We start from the raw sequence: 17,679 nt of genomic DNA on the forward strand, positions 1-17,679 counted from the left end.
TAAAGTAATATGCGATTATGCAAATAGAATTCAACAATACTATGCCAATGTACGACATTACACTGACACCAACCATGTCATTTGAGAGTTTGGGAAAAGTGAACACATCACGACATGAAAACTAGATATGATGATTATAAAATAAATATATCATATACTATACAGATATTTGACACTACACCTGGCCAACATGACCTGACCCTCATACAGTACATAATCATTATATAGAACTATGATACTGTATAGACATAGGACACTACACTTGCCCAACACGTCCTTAGCCCTATACAGTGCATGATCATTATATAGTAAAATGATACTATATAGACATAGGACACTACACCTGCCCAACATTTCCTTACCCCTATACAGAACATGATCATTATATAGTACAATGACACTATATAGACATAGGACACTACACCTGCCCAACATTTCCTTACCCCTATACAGAACATGATCATTATATAGTACAATGACACTATATAGACATAGGACACTACACCTGCCCAACATTTCCTTACCCCTATACAGAACATGATCATTATATAGAACTATGATACTGTATAGACAATAGGACACTACACCTGTCCAACATATCCTTACCCCTCCCTATTCAGTACATTATCATAATATAGTACTATGATACTATATAGACATAGGACACTAAACCTGTCCTTACCCTTATACAGCACATGATCATTAAATAGAACTATGATACTATAGACTTAGGACACTACACGTGCCCAACACGTCCTTGCCCCCTATACTGTACATTATCATAATATAGTACTATGATACTATATAGACATAGGACACTGCACCTGGCCAACATTTCCTTATCCCTATACTGTACATGATCATAGTGTAGTACGATGACACTATGCAGACATAGGACACTACACCTGGGTCTGATTAAGAAATGGACACAGATCAAGAACCCACTTTGTCTTTTGTAGCAGCGACTATAGTATACTATTGTAATATACAATAATTAAGAACATTTGGTCGTCTTAGTACTTAACAAAATGTACAGAATGCAACTTAAAGATCACATGCAACTGCTGAGCACCCACCTGGGCGTAACTGCCTGCACATATCACTCCGTTCCACCGGGGCACTGTGAGGCATCCTGGGTGACGCAGAATATAATTGTCTGCTCGCCCAACAAATGTATCAGGATATCCAGTCACTGAACCATCCAGGTCATGGAAGATCGAGCTCTTGTCACCATCATAGTCATTAGATCCAAACCATTGTCCAGAGCGACCAAAAAATACTTTGAGCCCAACCTAGAGACAGGGTTGGAAAATGAAAGTACATCAGTGCCAAGACTTAATATAGATGGATGGGCATCTATAAGATTTAAAGTGTTCCTTAATCCAATACAGACTCCTTTGGTTTTAATATGTATTACACTATCTTCTCCTTGTGCCGTGGTTAATATGTGGATAGAGAAAACTATTTATCATCTGTCAAGATCATAGCAGTGAGCAAGGCTACATCTGCAGCAAATAAATAGGGTAATTGCACATATTAAGATCCGATTAGCAGATGTGGGAAGATATCCACTCTGTGGGAGTCAGAGGAGTACAAACAAAATATATTTGGCCTGATAAAGTACTGCAGCTAATTAAGATGGGTTCTGGGGTATGTGCTTAAGTTCTATTCATCTATTATTGACTCATTCTAGCGCATGTCTTAAGTAATTAAAATAACCACGTAACAGCGAGTTCCAGTCAGTTACTAAATAAGGAGCATTATCTCTTTTTATAGTACATTTCATAGACACGTGTAAACACAATGAAGATGCCAGGAGTGTGAGAGTGTATTACTGCATCTGGAGTCATTTGGTAAGCTCTCTGCTTCGATCTGGCATATTCCAGTATAAGCAAGGAGGAAGGAGAAACAGGCCGGGTTTTTGTGGTGCATACATATGCACATATTTTGAGAGGGTAAAGGATAAATAATAAATAGACAATGCAGTGCAAAACTTTTATAGAACACCACTTAGGGAATTAAACCATTTTAACAGAAGAGCTTGTATCACTTAATTTAATGCTCAAACGATTATCATCGTTAGTACAGAACCAATAGTTATAAACAAGCAACTGCATCATCTTAAGTATGATGATGCAGTTGCTTGTTTAGAACTATTGGTTTTGTTGCTAAGCATAATATAACATGCATTATATATTATAATATATTATAATATGCATTTTTTTCTTTACTGCAAGTGTAATGTTATCATAACATTTAACTTTGTTCGTTTAAAGTCCTGCTTTTCACAGAAACCTGAACCAAATTGGTAAGCTAGAAAAAGTTTGCTTACTTTTATGTAACTACCAGACAATGGGGTCTATGTAATAAGACTTAAGGCCCCCATACACTAGACGATTTTGGTCAGATTTCGGCCAGATCAGTCGGATCTGGCCGAAATCGGACCAAAATTGGCTAGTTTTGATGTCCCCTCAGATCCGATGCGCGGTCCTGTACGCATCGGATCTGCGTCGGGTGGTCGGACCTGCTGCACGTCCGACCACCCGACTTGGGACCTAGTGGGGCGGCGCGGCGGTGGAGGGAGCAGGGGGGGCTGGGGACGCTGCGGGGGACACAGGCAGCATAGAGCCGGGCAGGGGGAGCCGGGAGCTGTCAGTACTGAATTTTAAAAAAAGCCCATACAATGAATGGGCGGCCTGTGATTGGTTGAGCGCTCTCTCAGCCAGTCAGCAATTGGCTGAGAGAACGCTCAGCCAATCACAGGCTGCCCATTCATTGTATAGGCTTTTTTTTCTAGCACTGACAGCTCCCGGCTCCCTCTGCCCGGCTCTATGCCGCCTGTGTCCCCCGCAGCGTCCCCAGCCCCCCCTGCTCCCACCAGCAGCCCTGCTCTGTAGCCCCCCTCCCCCCCCCCCCGCCCCTGCTCCCTGGGTTTTTTACATGTGATAAATCGAGACGATTTATCACATGTAAAAAATGGCACATCAAGTGCCAATCTAATCAAGCTCCCCCGGGGAGCAGCCGGGGAAGCTCAGGGGGAAGTCGGGGGCGACTTGTCCTAAGGACAAGTCGCCCTAGTATATGGGGGCCTTTAGAAAGAGAGATAAAGTGGACGTAGATAATGGACCAGATTTCTTATACGGGCAGTCATTTAAAAGGCAAAACCATTCTTTGTACATGACTGCACAATAGAAGAACCTTTTGGTCTCCTGTCTGTCCCCAGAAACATAGCACATTATGATTCTGCGACATCCTTTAGAATCTAAGCTCTGTAGAATGTAAACTCTCATGAGCAGGGCCCTCTCTCCTTAAGTGCTTTTCTTAGAATATATATATATATATATATATATATATATATATATATATATATATATATATATATATACATGCATACAGGTATCTGCCACCTAGAAAATAGCTTCAGTGTCCTGTCCCCTGATGCAACTCTCTGTACTTACCATGTACTTGTCCTAAATTGCCTTGTACTGTAATTCGCTATTTGTTTTTCGCTCATCTATGTATTGTCAGCTGCTGCAGACCCATGTGACGCCACATAAATAAACAATAATAATAACAGCTAACACTAAGCCACTGAGAATATAGTAATAGTGAGCTCCCTTTATTGTGACTACACAAAGGAGTTGGTAGTATCGGGCATGGTACCAGTAAGATCTACTTAGTGTAATCCTCGATAATAAATACATATTCATCTCTGAGGATTGCAAGCATATTACAAGTCAGCAGAAGATGAAAAAGACAACATGTTTTGTCCTGAATATCTGGCACATGTCTGAGAAATAATATGTATTTTCTGATTCATCTGTTCACATTAATTGCTACTTAATCCTCCCAGTGAGAGTTTCCTGTGCTGCCTACGTGGGGAACAAACCCTACGTCAGCATCTGGTAAGAGGACTTGGGTCACTTGGTTAAGGTGGGGTAATGTGGACATAGTTTTTCTTTTCCCAGCACAGACAGATATTAACTCTGTTTGAAGAATTTTCTCCAGATTTCTATTTGCAGAGAGATGAGCGCTTGGTACATGATGACCTGTCAATATTTATTTATTTATTTATAAACAGTTTCTTATATAGCGCATACATATTACGCAGCGCTTTACAGAGTTAAAGCCATGGTGGGAATCAAACCCATGACCTCAGCGCTGTGAGGCAGTAATGTAACCATTACACCATCCTTACTGCCCCGAATTGTATCTCCAATGGCACTACCCAGTTAATCATCCTTCCACTTAATGTCTTTCTCCTGCAAGACTCTGCGGGTCCGGCATTTCAGGGTGTTGCTCAGGACTGGTTCAGACAATTCCTCTGTTTTATGATGGATAATGAAAAGCATATAAGCTGAGCTGAGTACAAGCTCAGGAGAAAGGTCAGGGCAGCCTACAAGACACACACACAGCTACCACATACTTTGCAGTAAGAACTCAGCAAGGGATGATCTGCCAACACAAACACACTATCAGACTGGAGCTCAGAAACAACTAAGTCCTCAGCATGCGATCTCTCCGCTTACAGCATGGTCCTGGCCTCCATAAACCCAGGGACTCAACTGAAAACAATCAAGCTGCTCTGTAGAACGATAGTTTAACCCTATTGTTACCAGGTGAGAACAGAGGGAGCAGTGTAACTATATGGTAGGTATCTCCATCAATACTTCTGTCTCTGCCCAGAGTTATGCATGTGCTAAGATATTTCACTTACACTCCTCTCCATCCTGACCAGAGAAATGTTGTTTTGAGGTGTGATCTGCCAGGAATTCTTCAAGGAAAAACCAATTGCGCTGGAGGGTCGATCCCCAGTTGGGAGGAATTTCTTGAACGTGCATCTGAGGAGCCTGACTGGCCCATCGTATATCTGAAACCCCCGGATTGGGAATGTCCTAGAAATGATACATAGTATTGTAAATGCCTCGCTCTGCCAGAAGTTGTTAGTGTATCCTCGGTATTTCACATGGGAATGACCCCTGTAAGACCCTATTCATTCTTTAGTGCTTTTACATTTTCCGTTCCATGTCTCGATATTATTATCTTCCTATGTTAGATTTTAGTCTTCCGACAGCAAATTAACCGCAGGCTAGAAGAGAACTTTCTTAGGGGTAAGAAATTGGTACAGGAGACACATTCTCTACAACCTGTAGGAGAAGGAAAGAGAGAGGGAAAGACAGAGAGAGGGCCAGATGTATCAAGCTTCAAAAAGTGATAAAGTGGAGAGTGATAAACATCCAGCCAATCATCTCGTAACTGCCATGTTACAGGCTGGGTTTGAAAAAAGACAGAGAGAAGCTGATTGGCTGGCTGTTTATCACTCTCCATTTTATCAGTTTTGAAGCTTGAGACATCTGGCCGAGAGAGAGAGAGAGAGAGAGAGGGGTGGGTAGGGGGAGAGAGTGAGAGTTGTACAGTATATCCTGCCCAAGAAACATCTACAAATCACACTACACTGCATGTGCAGGACTAATATTGGTCATAGCATCTTATATTTTAACCTGCATTGGCCTAGAAACATTGGGGTTCAGGGCAGCTGTAATAATACTATAACTTCCTGTGTTCATTTTGTGTAAACAGCCCTATACAATTATCTATAATAATACCTTTGCATCACCTCTCTTTATTTTATTTTGTGGCCTATTTATCAATAATTGCGATCCGCGATATTAGCGACCAAAATCGCATTGTATTCCCCGATTATATTGGTGGAATGTATGAAAGAGCACCCACAGGGACAGGGGCACGGAAAAGATGCAATCTGTTTAGGCTGAGGACTGAGTTTGGCAACTCCTGCTTTACATTAATGTTTTAGAACCTGTTTTTAAACCAAGCTCGCTCTTAGCAATGCCATTTTATTGGGTCACGCATCTAAACGAAAATACTTTGTCATGAAACTATAATTATTTTAGTATAAATAATTGACAACAGCCTAAATAGAAAACTACAAACATTAATTTAAGTACTTAAATTGCCCACACATAATGGACAAGACTAATGTTAACTGCATATTTAATAAATAAGTGAATCTTACTTGTTCCGTGGCAATGACCTCTGTTCTCCAGATCCCCCACGCCCCCAGTAACTGTTCTGTCCACCCTGTGAGCCCACATTCTCACTCTCCCCTACGAAGATGGAATCGGTGATCTCCAGACTGGAACCTTCATCAGTTGGGAATGTTCCATCACTGAAAACATCACATCATAATCTGTTATAAATATATGTTTTAGATTTATTAGCCATTATCATATTACAAGGGCATTGACTATTTAATGTAAGAAACTTTGACACAACATACAACAAAGAATACAACTTAAAGGTATGAAGGCAAAAAGTATGCTGCTCACTATAAAATAAATATAGAAATCTCAGTACTACCAAATAACTTCTAAGTTTCCAACTATTGCATTTCTAGAGATTAAGAACCTGATTTTGCTAAATAAGGCAAAAAAAAAAGCAAGTAACTGTGCACCTGGACAAAACTGCACTGAGATTATAGATATGGGTGAAGTATGCCCAAACTGATTTTTTTTTAAATTGCAGTGTAAAAATAAAGCAGTCTAACATTCATGGGCTTCATGCAAAAGCAGCCATTATTCACCCTTCAAGGAAAAAAATAATATTTGAACCCCTTGCATTGTAACATGGTTTGTTCCAGAAACAAAGTTACTTGCTTTATTGCTTAACTTCCAAATAAGAATCAAGCCCCTAATTAAGATATATTAAAAGAGTCAGGACTTACTGACAAGTAGAATGTTTAAGTACAGTAAAAGTTCAGTACAAGATGTGCATACATTTACTAGTAATTTATAGCCTGGAGCGGACCTCCCAAAGCTGTAATTTCATGTTTTACTTGTTGGAGTCAGATGGGAGTTACAGCCTCCAGATTTGTTGACGTAACAGAGGAGAATGTAACATATATACTATATAAAGAGTAAAGTGTCTTGTCCTCCAGCAAATGCTAGTTGGTAGATATAGAGGCACTAAATAAAAATAAAAATAGTTTTAAAAGCATAATGGTATATAGGATAACATGTAAAGATATTAATACTAAAAGAGTATGATAAGTCAAGCGTCCAAACTGACCTCAGACTAACTAATAAAATAAGTGCTGGGGAACTATTTCCCAGGCCTGGAGCACAATCTAAAAGAAAAATGATCTCATGATAAATGGTTTCCTACCTGGCTAGTGTAAGTCCAATTCCATTATCTGAAAACCTGGAAGAGTAGAAAGGTCGTCACATTAGAACAATGGGTGCCATTAATAAAACATGCAATGATTTAAGGGTATCTCTTTTAATTAAAAACGTGAAATGTTATTTGGGTACTTGTGAGTTATCCGGGCGTCCGATTTTTAAATCGGGTCGGATCGGGACATCGCATCGCATCGCATGCGACCATCGGATGCGATGCGATGACCCGATTTTTCCATAGGAATCAATGTTAATATGGACTGAGTCCATTTAAACATGGAATTCAATGGGAAAAAGGGGTCCTTTTCATACCCCTACTATCCAAGTGGGCATGGAGTTGGATATAAACCTGTGGCGAGCGTAGCGAGCCACCGAGCCCGAAGCGTGGCGAGCGTAGCGAGCCCCGCGAGGGGACACGGAATACCGTCCCCTCGCGGGGCTCGCTTCGCTCGCCACGCTTCGGGCTCGGTGGCTCGCTACGCTCGCCACAGGTTTATATCCAACTCCATGCCCACTTGGATAGTAGGGGTATGAAAAGGACCCCTTTTTCCCATTGAATTCCATGTTAAAATGGACTCAGTCCATTTTAACATTGATTCCTATGGAAAAATCGGGTCATCGCATCCGATGGTCGCATGCGATGCGATGCGATATCGTATCGCATCGCATCTGATTGTATGCCTTAACTTAAGGCATACAATCAAAAAATCGGACGCCCAGATAACTCACAAGTACCGTTATTTGTGTAATTAATTGTATTCCTTTTTGTTTCAACATCAATATCATTATCATGCATTTGGCCAAGCATTTATACTGACGGGTTGTATTATACAAACTGACATCGCTATTTGAAAAAATATGGTTAAACTTACTCATACTATAACTAATGAGTAACTCACCCTGAGTTCCGGAAGATAATGTCACCCCCCCGGGCCCATGCCCCATGGTCATTGTTCTTGAAGGCAATGAGTCCATCGATGAGAGCGGGCACTCGAGGTTTTGTTGGATCTGAGTCCTGGTGAGGGCGGAAGCTGAGAGAAAAGTGAATCAAAACTGTGATTAGGTAGAGGAAGGAAGAGAGGGATAATACGAATAGGAAGTGCTGACAATAACACAGGAAACTCCCCTCTAGTCCAACACTCCTAAGAAGCATACAGTGGGCAGCTATGAGACTGTCTACACCGTGCGTAGGCAACCAATAAACATTAATGTAACAATAACTCTATACTTACCGTGCATTATCCACTGTTAGGTATTCCCGAGGATTCTCTGCATTTGCAACTGTTGTCTTCACTCCTTTCCCAATGAATAAACCAGCCTAAAGGTGATGCATGATTTTTGACAAAGGGTAAATACCGATAAGACTGGAATGAATGTAATTAGAATACTTTAGATAAATGATACATTTACCTTGAAGTTGGAATGCACCCTGTTATTGTGAAATATTCCCAGGGGAGTGAATTCAGTCTGTCCTTCTGGATACAGGCCCTCTGAAAGACCTGACGGGACTCTGTGAAATATGAACCAGATGCCAACGTCCTAGATCACAGGCCAACAAACAAAAGCAGCATTACATTATTCCCAAACAGAATATAACATGATAGCGACTGAATAACAATTTTCATCCAGGATTGAATATTGATTTTGAAAACATTTCATAACCTAACACAGTGTTTCAAAAATACTAACGACACAAGGCAGCCTTACAGACCACGTTTTAAGAATATCCATGCATTAGCACAGGTGAATTAATTAGTATCCTGGTCAGTTTGATTTAATCATGTATCTGTGGGGCTTAATTTTTCTATATCTGACACAGAGATATTCATAAATTGATGTTTCCTTGTAAACTTTATGACATTTGTCTTTCTGACTGTCTAATACCATTTTTCTATTATGGGATAAGTAAGGGTTTGATTCAGTTCAGCAGGTATTACTTGCGCATAAGGCTGCATACTACACTAAGCCGCGAGTCTGGGCCGGGGTGAGATCTGGTGAGTTGCGGTAATGTTGGTGTTTCCACCATTTTCATCATCAACTTGTGGCTAATTAAACTTGATCCCTAATTGGGGATTCGATCAATTGAGAAATGAATTGTTTTCAACTACAGCTCCCAGTTTGCTTTTTGCTTTTTCAACTTCTACAATCCCTCTTTACTGTAATTCTTACCTGAGCTCCACCAGCAGCATTCCCAATTAGGTTGTTATTAGGATTTGATATCCAAAATGTGCTGACAGCCCTGTGAATGGACACAATATATAATTACTGCATGAATTACACAGACGCTCTCACCTTTTATCCTCCTACAGTTCAGTACTTTAGCAACACTTTGGCTTTTACATATATACCTCGCACATCAATTACAGCTCTCTTACCTATCTGCCACCTATACCCGCATCTCTTCTCACTTGCGTTCATTCATTTCTACAACTGACTACTTACCCCTGGTAACATGCAGACTGCTCCTCTGCTTCCCTACCTCTCAGCTGTATTGTGTACTAATACCTGTGCTGCTAATTGTTACCTGTGCTCTGTTTTTGTTCTCGAGGGGTAGATGTATGAAACAGTGATAGGGGAGGAGAAGTGATAAAGTGCCTGGTACATTATCACCAGCCAATCAGCTCCTGACTGTTAAGTTACAGGCTGGGTTTAAAAAGAGACAGGAGCTGATTGGCCGGTGATAAAGTACCAGGCACTTTATCATTTCTCCTCCCTTAACACTGCTTCATACATCTACCCCTCAGTTACTGTTATGTCTAGCACTGTGTACCAGGTATTGTTCTAATTACGTGTCCTATGTACGGCGCTGCAAACCACTCGTGGCGCCTCATAAATAAAACGTAATAATAATAATATTTATTTATTGTTGGTGACGTATATTGCAAACCACAGCAGAACAAGACATCATTCGTCACCACAAGCATTTTGCCAGTGGTGGTAAATCTTCCACAAGATACTGTATAATTATAGCTAATTCAGAAGTGAAATCAAGATAAGACAATATAACAATGTATTACTGTAACTTACATGCAGTCAGTACTGGGTACCGGCACATAATCCCCATACACATGTTCCCGCATTGCCAGACACATAGCCTCATTGCGATCACTTGGCAGGATGGTGCCAGCCTTTGTTACCAGGCCGAGGTTGTGATAAAAGGTGTTTCTTTCCTCTACACCATCTTCGAGGAAGAAGCAGTGGCCAAGTGTGTCATAACCAATTGTGTCTTTTACCTGGTGGTACAGAAACATAAAATATAAATATAATATAAAACATTGCAGGAGAGAGCAGTGCAGGCTCACCACTGGCACTACTGGAAGAGAGATCCTAGCTGGATACCAACATTGTGCTGCCTCCTCCCCACAAAGTATAGTTACTAAAAGAAGTTATCACAAGTGGTATTAACCCTACTAACTATAGTTGAAAGTGATCATGTTAATGCTACAGCAGTTAGCAAGGTCTAGTTGATAGTCAGAAACAACAGATAGTCGGGAATGGAAGAGTCGGTAATGATAGATGGATAGTTTTGAACAATAGACAGGAATGATTAAATCAAGTCGCAGCCTGGATTGGCAGACACACAGGAGAGCCAGGAGTGATAGAGAGAGATGATAACATGGAGGTTATGTACCAGTAGTCCGTGTGTTCCGTGAACAGCGACACATCTGGAAAAGCAGTGATGGATGGCGAGATTGTCAATGTATGTTGGGGGGTTGTATCCACCTTCCTCATCCAGAGCTCCAGCCACATGGAAATGTACCGGGTAACTCCCTAAAATCTGCTGCCCCATGTGGGTCAGCTCTACCCCGGACAGGTGGACTGAAGAGAAGTGCCTTTGAATCTGACAAAGGAGAAACAATAGAATTACATCCTTTGTCCAGAAATGCATAGTAATAATAATAATAATAATAATAATAATAATAATAATAATAATATGTGTTTTACTAATAATTTGATATAAAAAAAAGGACAGGGAAAACATGCCTATAATGGCTTACATTACTTTATAGTCAGTCAAGGTTGTGATGAAGGGGACTTTAGAGCTCCTAATCATGTTGTAAGAGTGAGGCTTGTTACTTACATATATACTGTTACAGGTGTAGAGATTGGCAAATGAATTCTTAAATTCATCTAAATGACAGATTTCACTAACAGGGAATATGCCCACTGCGGTTAAGATTCAGTGGATAGTTAACATGCAGCAGGCAGTGGTCTTAGGAATGCCCATTATACTAGGCACAGGCAGCCCTGCCCCCATTTAAAAAGAAACATGGTTCAGTGATAGTCTACCGCTGGAACACTGCTGCTTTGCTGTCGTATGCTATGGAGACTGGACCCGCAGCTCTAGAAAAAAAAACTACTTCCTAACATTTCCACCTTCTTGATGTATAATTGGAAGTGACCTCTAAAGGGTTGGGAGTTCCGCAGCCAGTCCTCTGGCCACCGGCATCTTGTCTGTTGTCGTGCCAACTAGACCCCCCACCAAGACCGCTGAACATTATAGTACTATAACAATTTTTTTTTTAAAAATCAGTTTTTTTAATGCTGCTTGAGGGGAATCTTCGGGACTACTGTAATCACTGTGCTGTTGGGGCTAGTGTTTGGAATATGATAGACCATGGGAAACAGACATACATAATTAGCTGCTTTGTTATTTTATTTGCAGTGCTGTGATAGAAAAAAACACTGTAAGTGATAAAAAATGTAAATAGAGCAAAATATATTCTTGCCTTTATCTGACCCCCAAAAGTGTCATAGCTGAAAAACTGGCAATGATTGTCTCCATAACAGGAATCTTCCATTTCTCCCTTGATAAGGATGTTCCTTGTTAGGAGTCCGACCTCTGCTCTCATATCAATACCATCAATGACCTCCCCAGTGTGCATATAAAGAGGGCTCCCTGGAAGAAAGATTTCACATCCTTGTTAAAGCAAGTATCTGACTTTCCCTATCATTCATGTCTCCAGAAGAGAGGTTACATGTCTGACCAATGGGCTCTGTGTATTCCAGGCAACACAAGCATTCAGTATGAGGAAAAGAACAAGACCACTGATGTTGTGGCACTTTTGCTGTATTTTTCCTTTATAATTGATAGTCACTAATTGGAATCACTGTAATGTCTTATGTGTAATGTGCAATGTGATGGCGGACAATACTCCATTACGCTTACATTTTTTCAGATGTGGTGAATATCTACAAATTTGAAAATCTATTCTACAGATTGTCTGTATGGGCAAATGGTAAAATGGTAATCTCCTGCTCTGATTTTAATGTATATGTATATTATATTAAGCTATTATAGCTTTAGCATCCACTGCTCATAATAATGGTTTCAGTGTCCTGTCCCCCGATGCAACTGTCTTTTTTTGGGTGTGGTATAACACCCCAACAGTTAGGATTAGCCCGACATTGTAATCCCGACTGCCCGGACTTAGACAGCTTGCGTAACGAAGCCCCTTGTCAGAATATATATATATATATATTACTTGCTAGTTGCTTATTCAGACATTATATGCACCTGAGGTTATAGTGCAGTACCTTTAGTCTTTTTGCATTTCTAATGGGTAGCCAATAAGAACAGTTACTAATAATATTCTCCAGCTCAGCATCTGTTGCTTCCCTCTGGCATTTACAATACATCCCCAGGTAATGTCTGGAGAGATTAAGCTTCAGGGCTGTCTGCTGCAGACACACATGGGAGGATTTTGTTGATATAAGTCTGTGCAAAGTATAATTTTATTTAATGACTCAATGAATGTTTTATGGGTTATTTCCTTTCCTTGAGAAAGTGTGAATTTACCATTCATCTTTCCCTAATGTAATATACAGTACAATCAGAGCAGAATAGTTACAGTGGTTCTCAAACTCGGTCATCAGGATCCCACACAGGTCGCTTTTTCCAGGTCACCCGGCTGGTGCACAGGTGCAATCATTACTCGCTGACACATTCTAAAAGATCCACATGTGGAGCTAATTATTTCACTTGTGATTCTATGAGGAGACCTGCAAAATATGCACTGTGTGGGGTCCTGAGGAACGACTTTGAGAGCCTGTGGAATAGTACATTACCAAATGGCGTTTTGGTAGGTATATTGTAGATTTACTAACATAGTATATATATATATATATAGAGAAGATAAACCAAAAGCAATCACATATACACTGTAGCAATCAGTTTAACTTATATAATTTGTATTAGAGCTAATGTCTGATTTGAACAGCCAATATAAATATAGTAGGTAAAAGGAGCAGGGCAGAATATAGACTCAGTAGATCAGGCATGTCCAAACTATGGCCCTCCAGTTGTTGTAAAACTACACATCCCAGCATGCCTTGCCATAGTTTTAGCATTCCCTAATAGCAAAACTGTGTCAAGGTATGATGGGACTTGTAGTTTCACAACAGCTGGAGGGTCATAGTTTGGACATGCCTGCAGTAGATAATAGAATCAGCAATTAAACATCTACTGGATATTATATTGTGTATGTGTTTTTTTTTTTTATTAGATTGTAATTTAGTTGTGGATGACTATTCCATTTAGGTGCAAGCCCAATACATAATGGAGTATAACAAATGCAGGTCTGTTTGAGTAACAGAACAGAGAATTATCCAGCTGAATGTGAGTTAGAGGCAGATTTGATAACGTATTTTCTTACCATCAATTTTGACCTGATTGTTTTTACATTCAGGGCAGTGGAGCAGATTGAATTCTTCAGCCTGTTGCATTGAGTAATCAGTGCTGGCAATCACTATCCTGTTAGAAGGCAGCCAGCTTGTAACGTCATCCACTAATGTAAGGATGATTCCCCTGGACACTGTCACTTGGAATCCATTCCGCGGAACGCCTAATGGGTCAAAATATAGATGTTATACCCTCATAATATAGCCAGTATATGGGCTAGTGAGCCCAGTGAACCGATAAATGACTACACTTGTGGGTAAAGAAATCTAGTGGAATTACTAATATGAATAGGATGGATACATTTACAGTGTTTGAGGTTAACGGTATGGAAAGTGCCACATGTCTACACAATACTAAAATTTAAAAAAAAATATGCAACTTGACTTTACTATAGACATCCTATAACAATTAGTGTACACAAGTCATGTATTACATGCTTATGTTCCAGTGTGCACTACTGTATTTGATCAAAAGATATATAGTACAATAAGAATATGTTACCTTTAATCCAGCCACTGTAAGCAGTAACTGTGAAATACTGTCCTCCATAGGTCTGAAATTCCCTTGTCGCAACAGCCAGTCCAGTTGTCCCATTGCTTTCATATTGCTTCCTATCTTCAGTTACTTTTAATAACCCTTCTCCAAGGACACCAACCAAAGCCCAGGGCTGCCTGTTAAATGGGAGAGAAAGAAAGAAAATCTGTAAGATATTTGTCCATTAGAAAACAAAGAATTACATAATGTTACTTTCATGATTACTTCTATTAATACTACTATTAATACTACTATACTTACTATTACTACTATTGCTGCTACTACTACTATTAATGCTACTACTACTACTACTACTACTACTACTAATAATAATAATAATATAAAAAAAATCACAAACTACCACTACTTGTAGTAGTATTAACAACAACAAACTAGTACTACTTGTAGTAGCACAGTAATCCTACTACTACCTGTAGCTGCTACTACTACCACCACCACCACTCACATATATATTATTATTGCTGCTGATGCTTTTACTACTACTACTACTACTACTACTAATAATAATAATAATAATAAGAACAACAACAACAACATAACAAGAACTACCACTACTAGTATTATTAGTATTAATAACAATAACAAATTACTATTACTTGTAGTATCACAGTAATTTTACTACTGCTACTACTACCACTATTATTAATCATTATAATAATAATAACAATAATAATAATCATAATAATGATAAAAAATAATAATTACATCATTATCATCATCATCATACTGTTATGGTAAAAGTGCTCATTTAGGGCCTTATTCTAGTTCACTCTTTCTGACAAAATCCTTCTTAGATGGACAAAACCATGTGCACTGCAGGGGGGCAGATGTAACATGTGCAGAGAGAATTAGATTTGGGTGAGTTATTTTGTTTCTGTGCAGGGAAAATACTGACTGCTTTATTTTTACACTGCAATATAGATCTCACTTTGAAGTAAAACCCCACCCATATCTAATTCTCTCTGCACAAGTAACATCTGCCCCACCTGCAGTGCACATGGTTTTGTCCATCCAAGAAGGATTTTGTCAGAAAGAGTGAACGAGAATAAGGCCCTAAGTTCCATGACTATGTATTTTGTGTAGCATTTATCCCCATATGCCAGTGATGGCTAACCTTGACACTCAAGCTATTGTTGAACTACATATCCCATCATGCCCTGCATCAGTTTTAGCAGGGCCAAATAGTAAAACTGTAGCAGGGCATGCTGGGATGTGTAGTTCAACAACAGCTGGAGTGTCAAGGTTAGCCATCACTGCCCTATGCCAATCATTCTCATTTATTTCATTCACCGCCATCTAGTTGTATAGTTTACAAATGGATAATCACACAAGGAAAGTTCCATAGGATTAGCCTGTCAAGACCTGAAATGTTTAAGAGTGAAGCAGAACAAATTCTAATGGAATTCTCTGCATGTTTCAGATTCACCTAATCCTGTAATTCATCTAATGCTAAGTACATATTTCAAACCCAAATACATTAGTGGGTAATTGTGTGGCAAGGCAAAGTGAGGTCCCAGTGTTGGTAGTGTCAGCGAGTGTTCTGCAGGTATTATGCTAGACTAGTCTGCACCCCAGATACATTCCTGACATTGCTGTCATATTTCAGTTCAGTAATGATGCCCAGGTAACCGTGCTCATAGCCTCTGTATCTGGTCCTGGTATCTTATCAGCAGCCCAGGAGCTGTCCATGGTAGACCTGCTTCTGCTCCCACGCGTCCTGCCTGGGCTCTGCTGCACAAGCTATTTGTTATTGCAGAGAGCAGCAGGAACACTTACATGGAGTGCTACATACAGTATATCATTAACCTTTCTTCAGATAAGTCCAGATATATCCAAAAGTGCACAGACCATTACAATACACAGAAAACAATTTGGAACCAGTAATAACTGATCTAGTAATGGGTAATTACAGTGATATACATTGTAATCAGGCAGTATGTGGACACATGCAGTTACCTGTAGCCCAGATGATAGATGTATCTGCTGTGTAGAGCTTCTCTCAGGTATTTCCTCACATCTGGGGTTAAGCTCTTAGCAGCTGAGTCTCCCACGGCCGCCGCCACCACCTTGCCTGGGCTCTGTATGGACAGAAAGTCCTGAAGTCGTCTCCCTTCTTCTAGGAACATGTGGGTGTCAAACCTGTGAGCAGCTTGTACTTGTCCAGTCTCTGGGTCAATGATCCTGATATTGATGCCCCGGCTGCCCCAGTGTTTTTCCCATTTGTAGGATCCATATGGGAGGCCTCCTGGGTGGACGGTGTCATCTAACAGTGTCCAGGATAAGGGTCTCCTTCCATGTAGTTCTAATATCCCTCCTCTGTCCACTCCTATGACCTTCTTCCCAAAGTCTTCTACATCATCCCCTTCGGTGGACTTTCCATACAGGGAAATGGTGGCATTGGAGTTATAGGGGCACTGAGCAGAGCCGATATGTAGGGAGCCACCATTTCTAATAAGGATATACTGAGTCCTCAGCGTTAGGGGTATCAGGTCATCTGCAAACACTAGGGACCCTGAAACAGAAGGACAGGTACACAAGAACTGATGCTGTAATACCTGGATAACAGTGTGTCTTAAATTCATTGTTTCATTTGCTATCACATAAATGGGACATGTTTTGTATCTATTGCCATTTGTTGGTTTAATCAAGACCCCGATCTGCAGTGTGTGGAGTAGAACATAGATTTGTCTTACTATAGCTGTCCAACAGGGAGATTAGAGTGTATTTGTACTGTACTTTGGCAATAGCATAGGACCATAGGTCATGCTTCACCTACAGCAGAACAGTCAGACAGCTGATAGAAGCTTTCATCCAAGAGAAATCAACCAGAATGAACGTCTCAGCGAGTATCTGCAGTGCAAACATTATTTTACATTGACATGTAACGGAATGTCAGAGATGTGATGGGCAGATGGAACAGTTGGACTGTTGGGGCAGAAAGCATTTATTTATTTATTTATTATAAAGACCGTGACTGACAGCACAAATAAGTATCACCCAGGGGCAGAAACATCGACCTAGGTACTCTGGGGTCATTATTTACCTCCGTCTTGGATAAGCAAAGAGTGAAAGGTGGCGGAGGACTCAAGTCTGAGGGTAACACCACGTCCTATTACAGCCGACCTCCTTCCATCATGACCGGGGTGCCAGGGGATTAGATAAGGCTTCTTATCGGGACATCTGTCTGCAATACATACTCATCTCACACATTGGGAACATAAACCAGTGGCACATTGCTCACACACATAG

The 17,679-nt window shown here is 40.3% G+C and overlaps 2 protein-coding genes across 5 annotated transcripts in view; both read right to left on the reverse strand.

Moving 5' to 3' along the window:
* The window catches only part of CEMIP (cell migration inducing hyaluronidase 1), a 118,236-nt gene that overhangs the window by 99,625 nt on the left and 932 nt on the right, over positions 1 to 17,679 (reverse strand). The gene's annotated exons all lie outside the window — the stretch shown is intronic.
* Positions 1 to 17,679, reverse strand: part of LOC146075187 (cell surface hyaluronidase CEMIP2-like) — an 87,150-nt gene that overhangs the window by 29,193 nt on the left and 40,278 nt on the right. For all 3 annotated transcript variants that reach the window (XM_083184157.1, XM_083184160.1, XM_083184158.1), the window contains exons 4-18: positions 17,474 to 17,614; positions 16,387 to 16,942; positions 14,377 to 14,546; positions 13,850 to 14,038; positions 11,924 to 12,093; positions 10,825 to 11,034; positions 10,221 to 10,426; positions 9,363 to 9,432; positions 8,604 to 8,732; positions 8,426 to 8,511; positions 8,093 to 8,224; positions 7,183 to 7,218; positions 6,035 to 6,187; positions 4,718 to 4,895; positions 1,077 to 1,292 (exon numbers count right to left, since the gene is read on the reverse strand). In XM_083184157.1, coding sequence (XP_083040283.1) covers positions 1,077 to 1,292; positions 4,718 to 4,895; positions 6,035 to 6,187; positions 7,183 to 7,218; positions 8,093 to 8,224; positions 8,426 to 8,511; positions 8,604 to 8,732; positions 9,363 to 9,432; positions 10,221 to 10,426; positions 10,825 to 11,034; positions 11,924 to 12,093; positions 13,850 to 14,038; positions 14,377 to 14,546; positions 16,387 to 16,942; positions 17,474 to 17,614 — 2,642 coding nt within the window. The remainder of the gene's footprint in view (positions 1 to 1,076; positions 1,293 to 4,717; positions 4,896 to 6,034; positions 6,188 to 7,182; positions 7,219 to 8,092; positions 8,225 to 8,425; positions 8,512 to 8,603; positions 8,733 to 9,362; positions 9,433 to 10,220; positions 10,427 to 10,824; positions 11,035 to 11,923; positions 12,094 to 13,849; positions 14,039 to 14,376; positions 14,547 to 16,386; positions 16,943 to 17,473; positions 17,615 to 17,679) is intronic.

Source organism: Crinia signifera, chromosome 4, assembly GCF_055691185.1.
Source record: "Crinia signifera chromosome 4, ASM5569118v1, whole genome shotgun sequence".
Taxonomy (NCBI): Eukaryota; Metazoa; Chordata; class Amphibia; order Anura; family Myobatrachidae; genus Crinia; species Crinia signifera.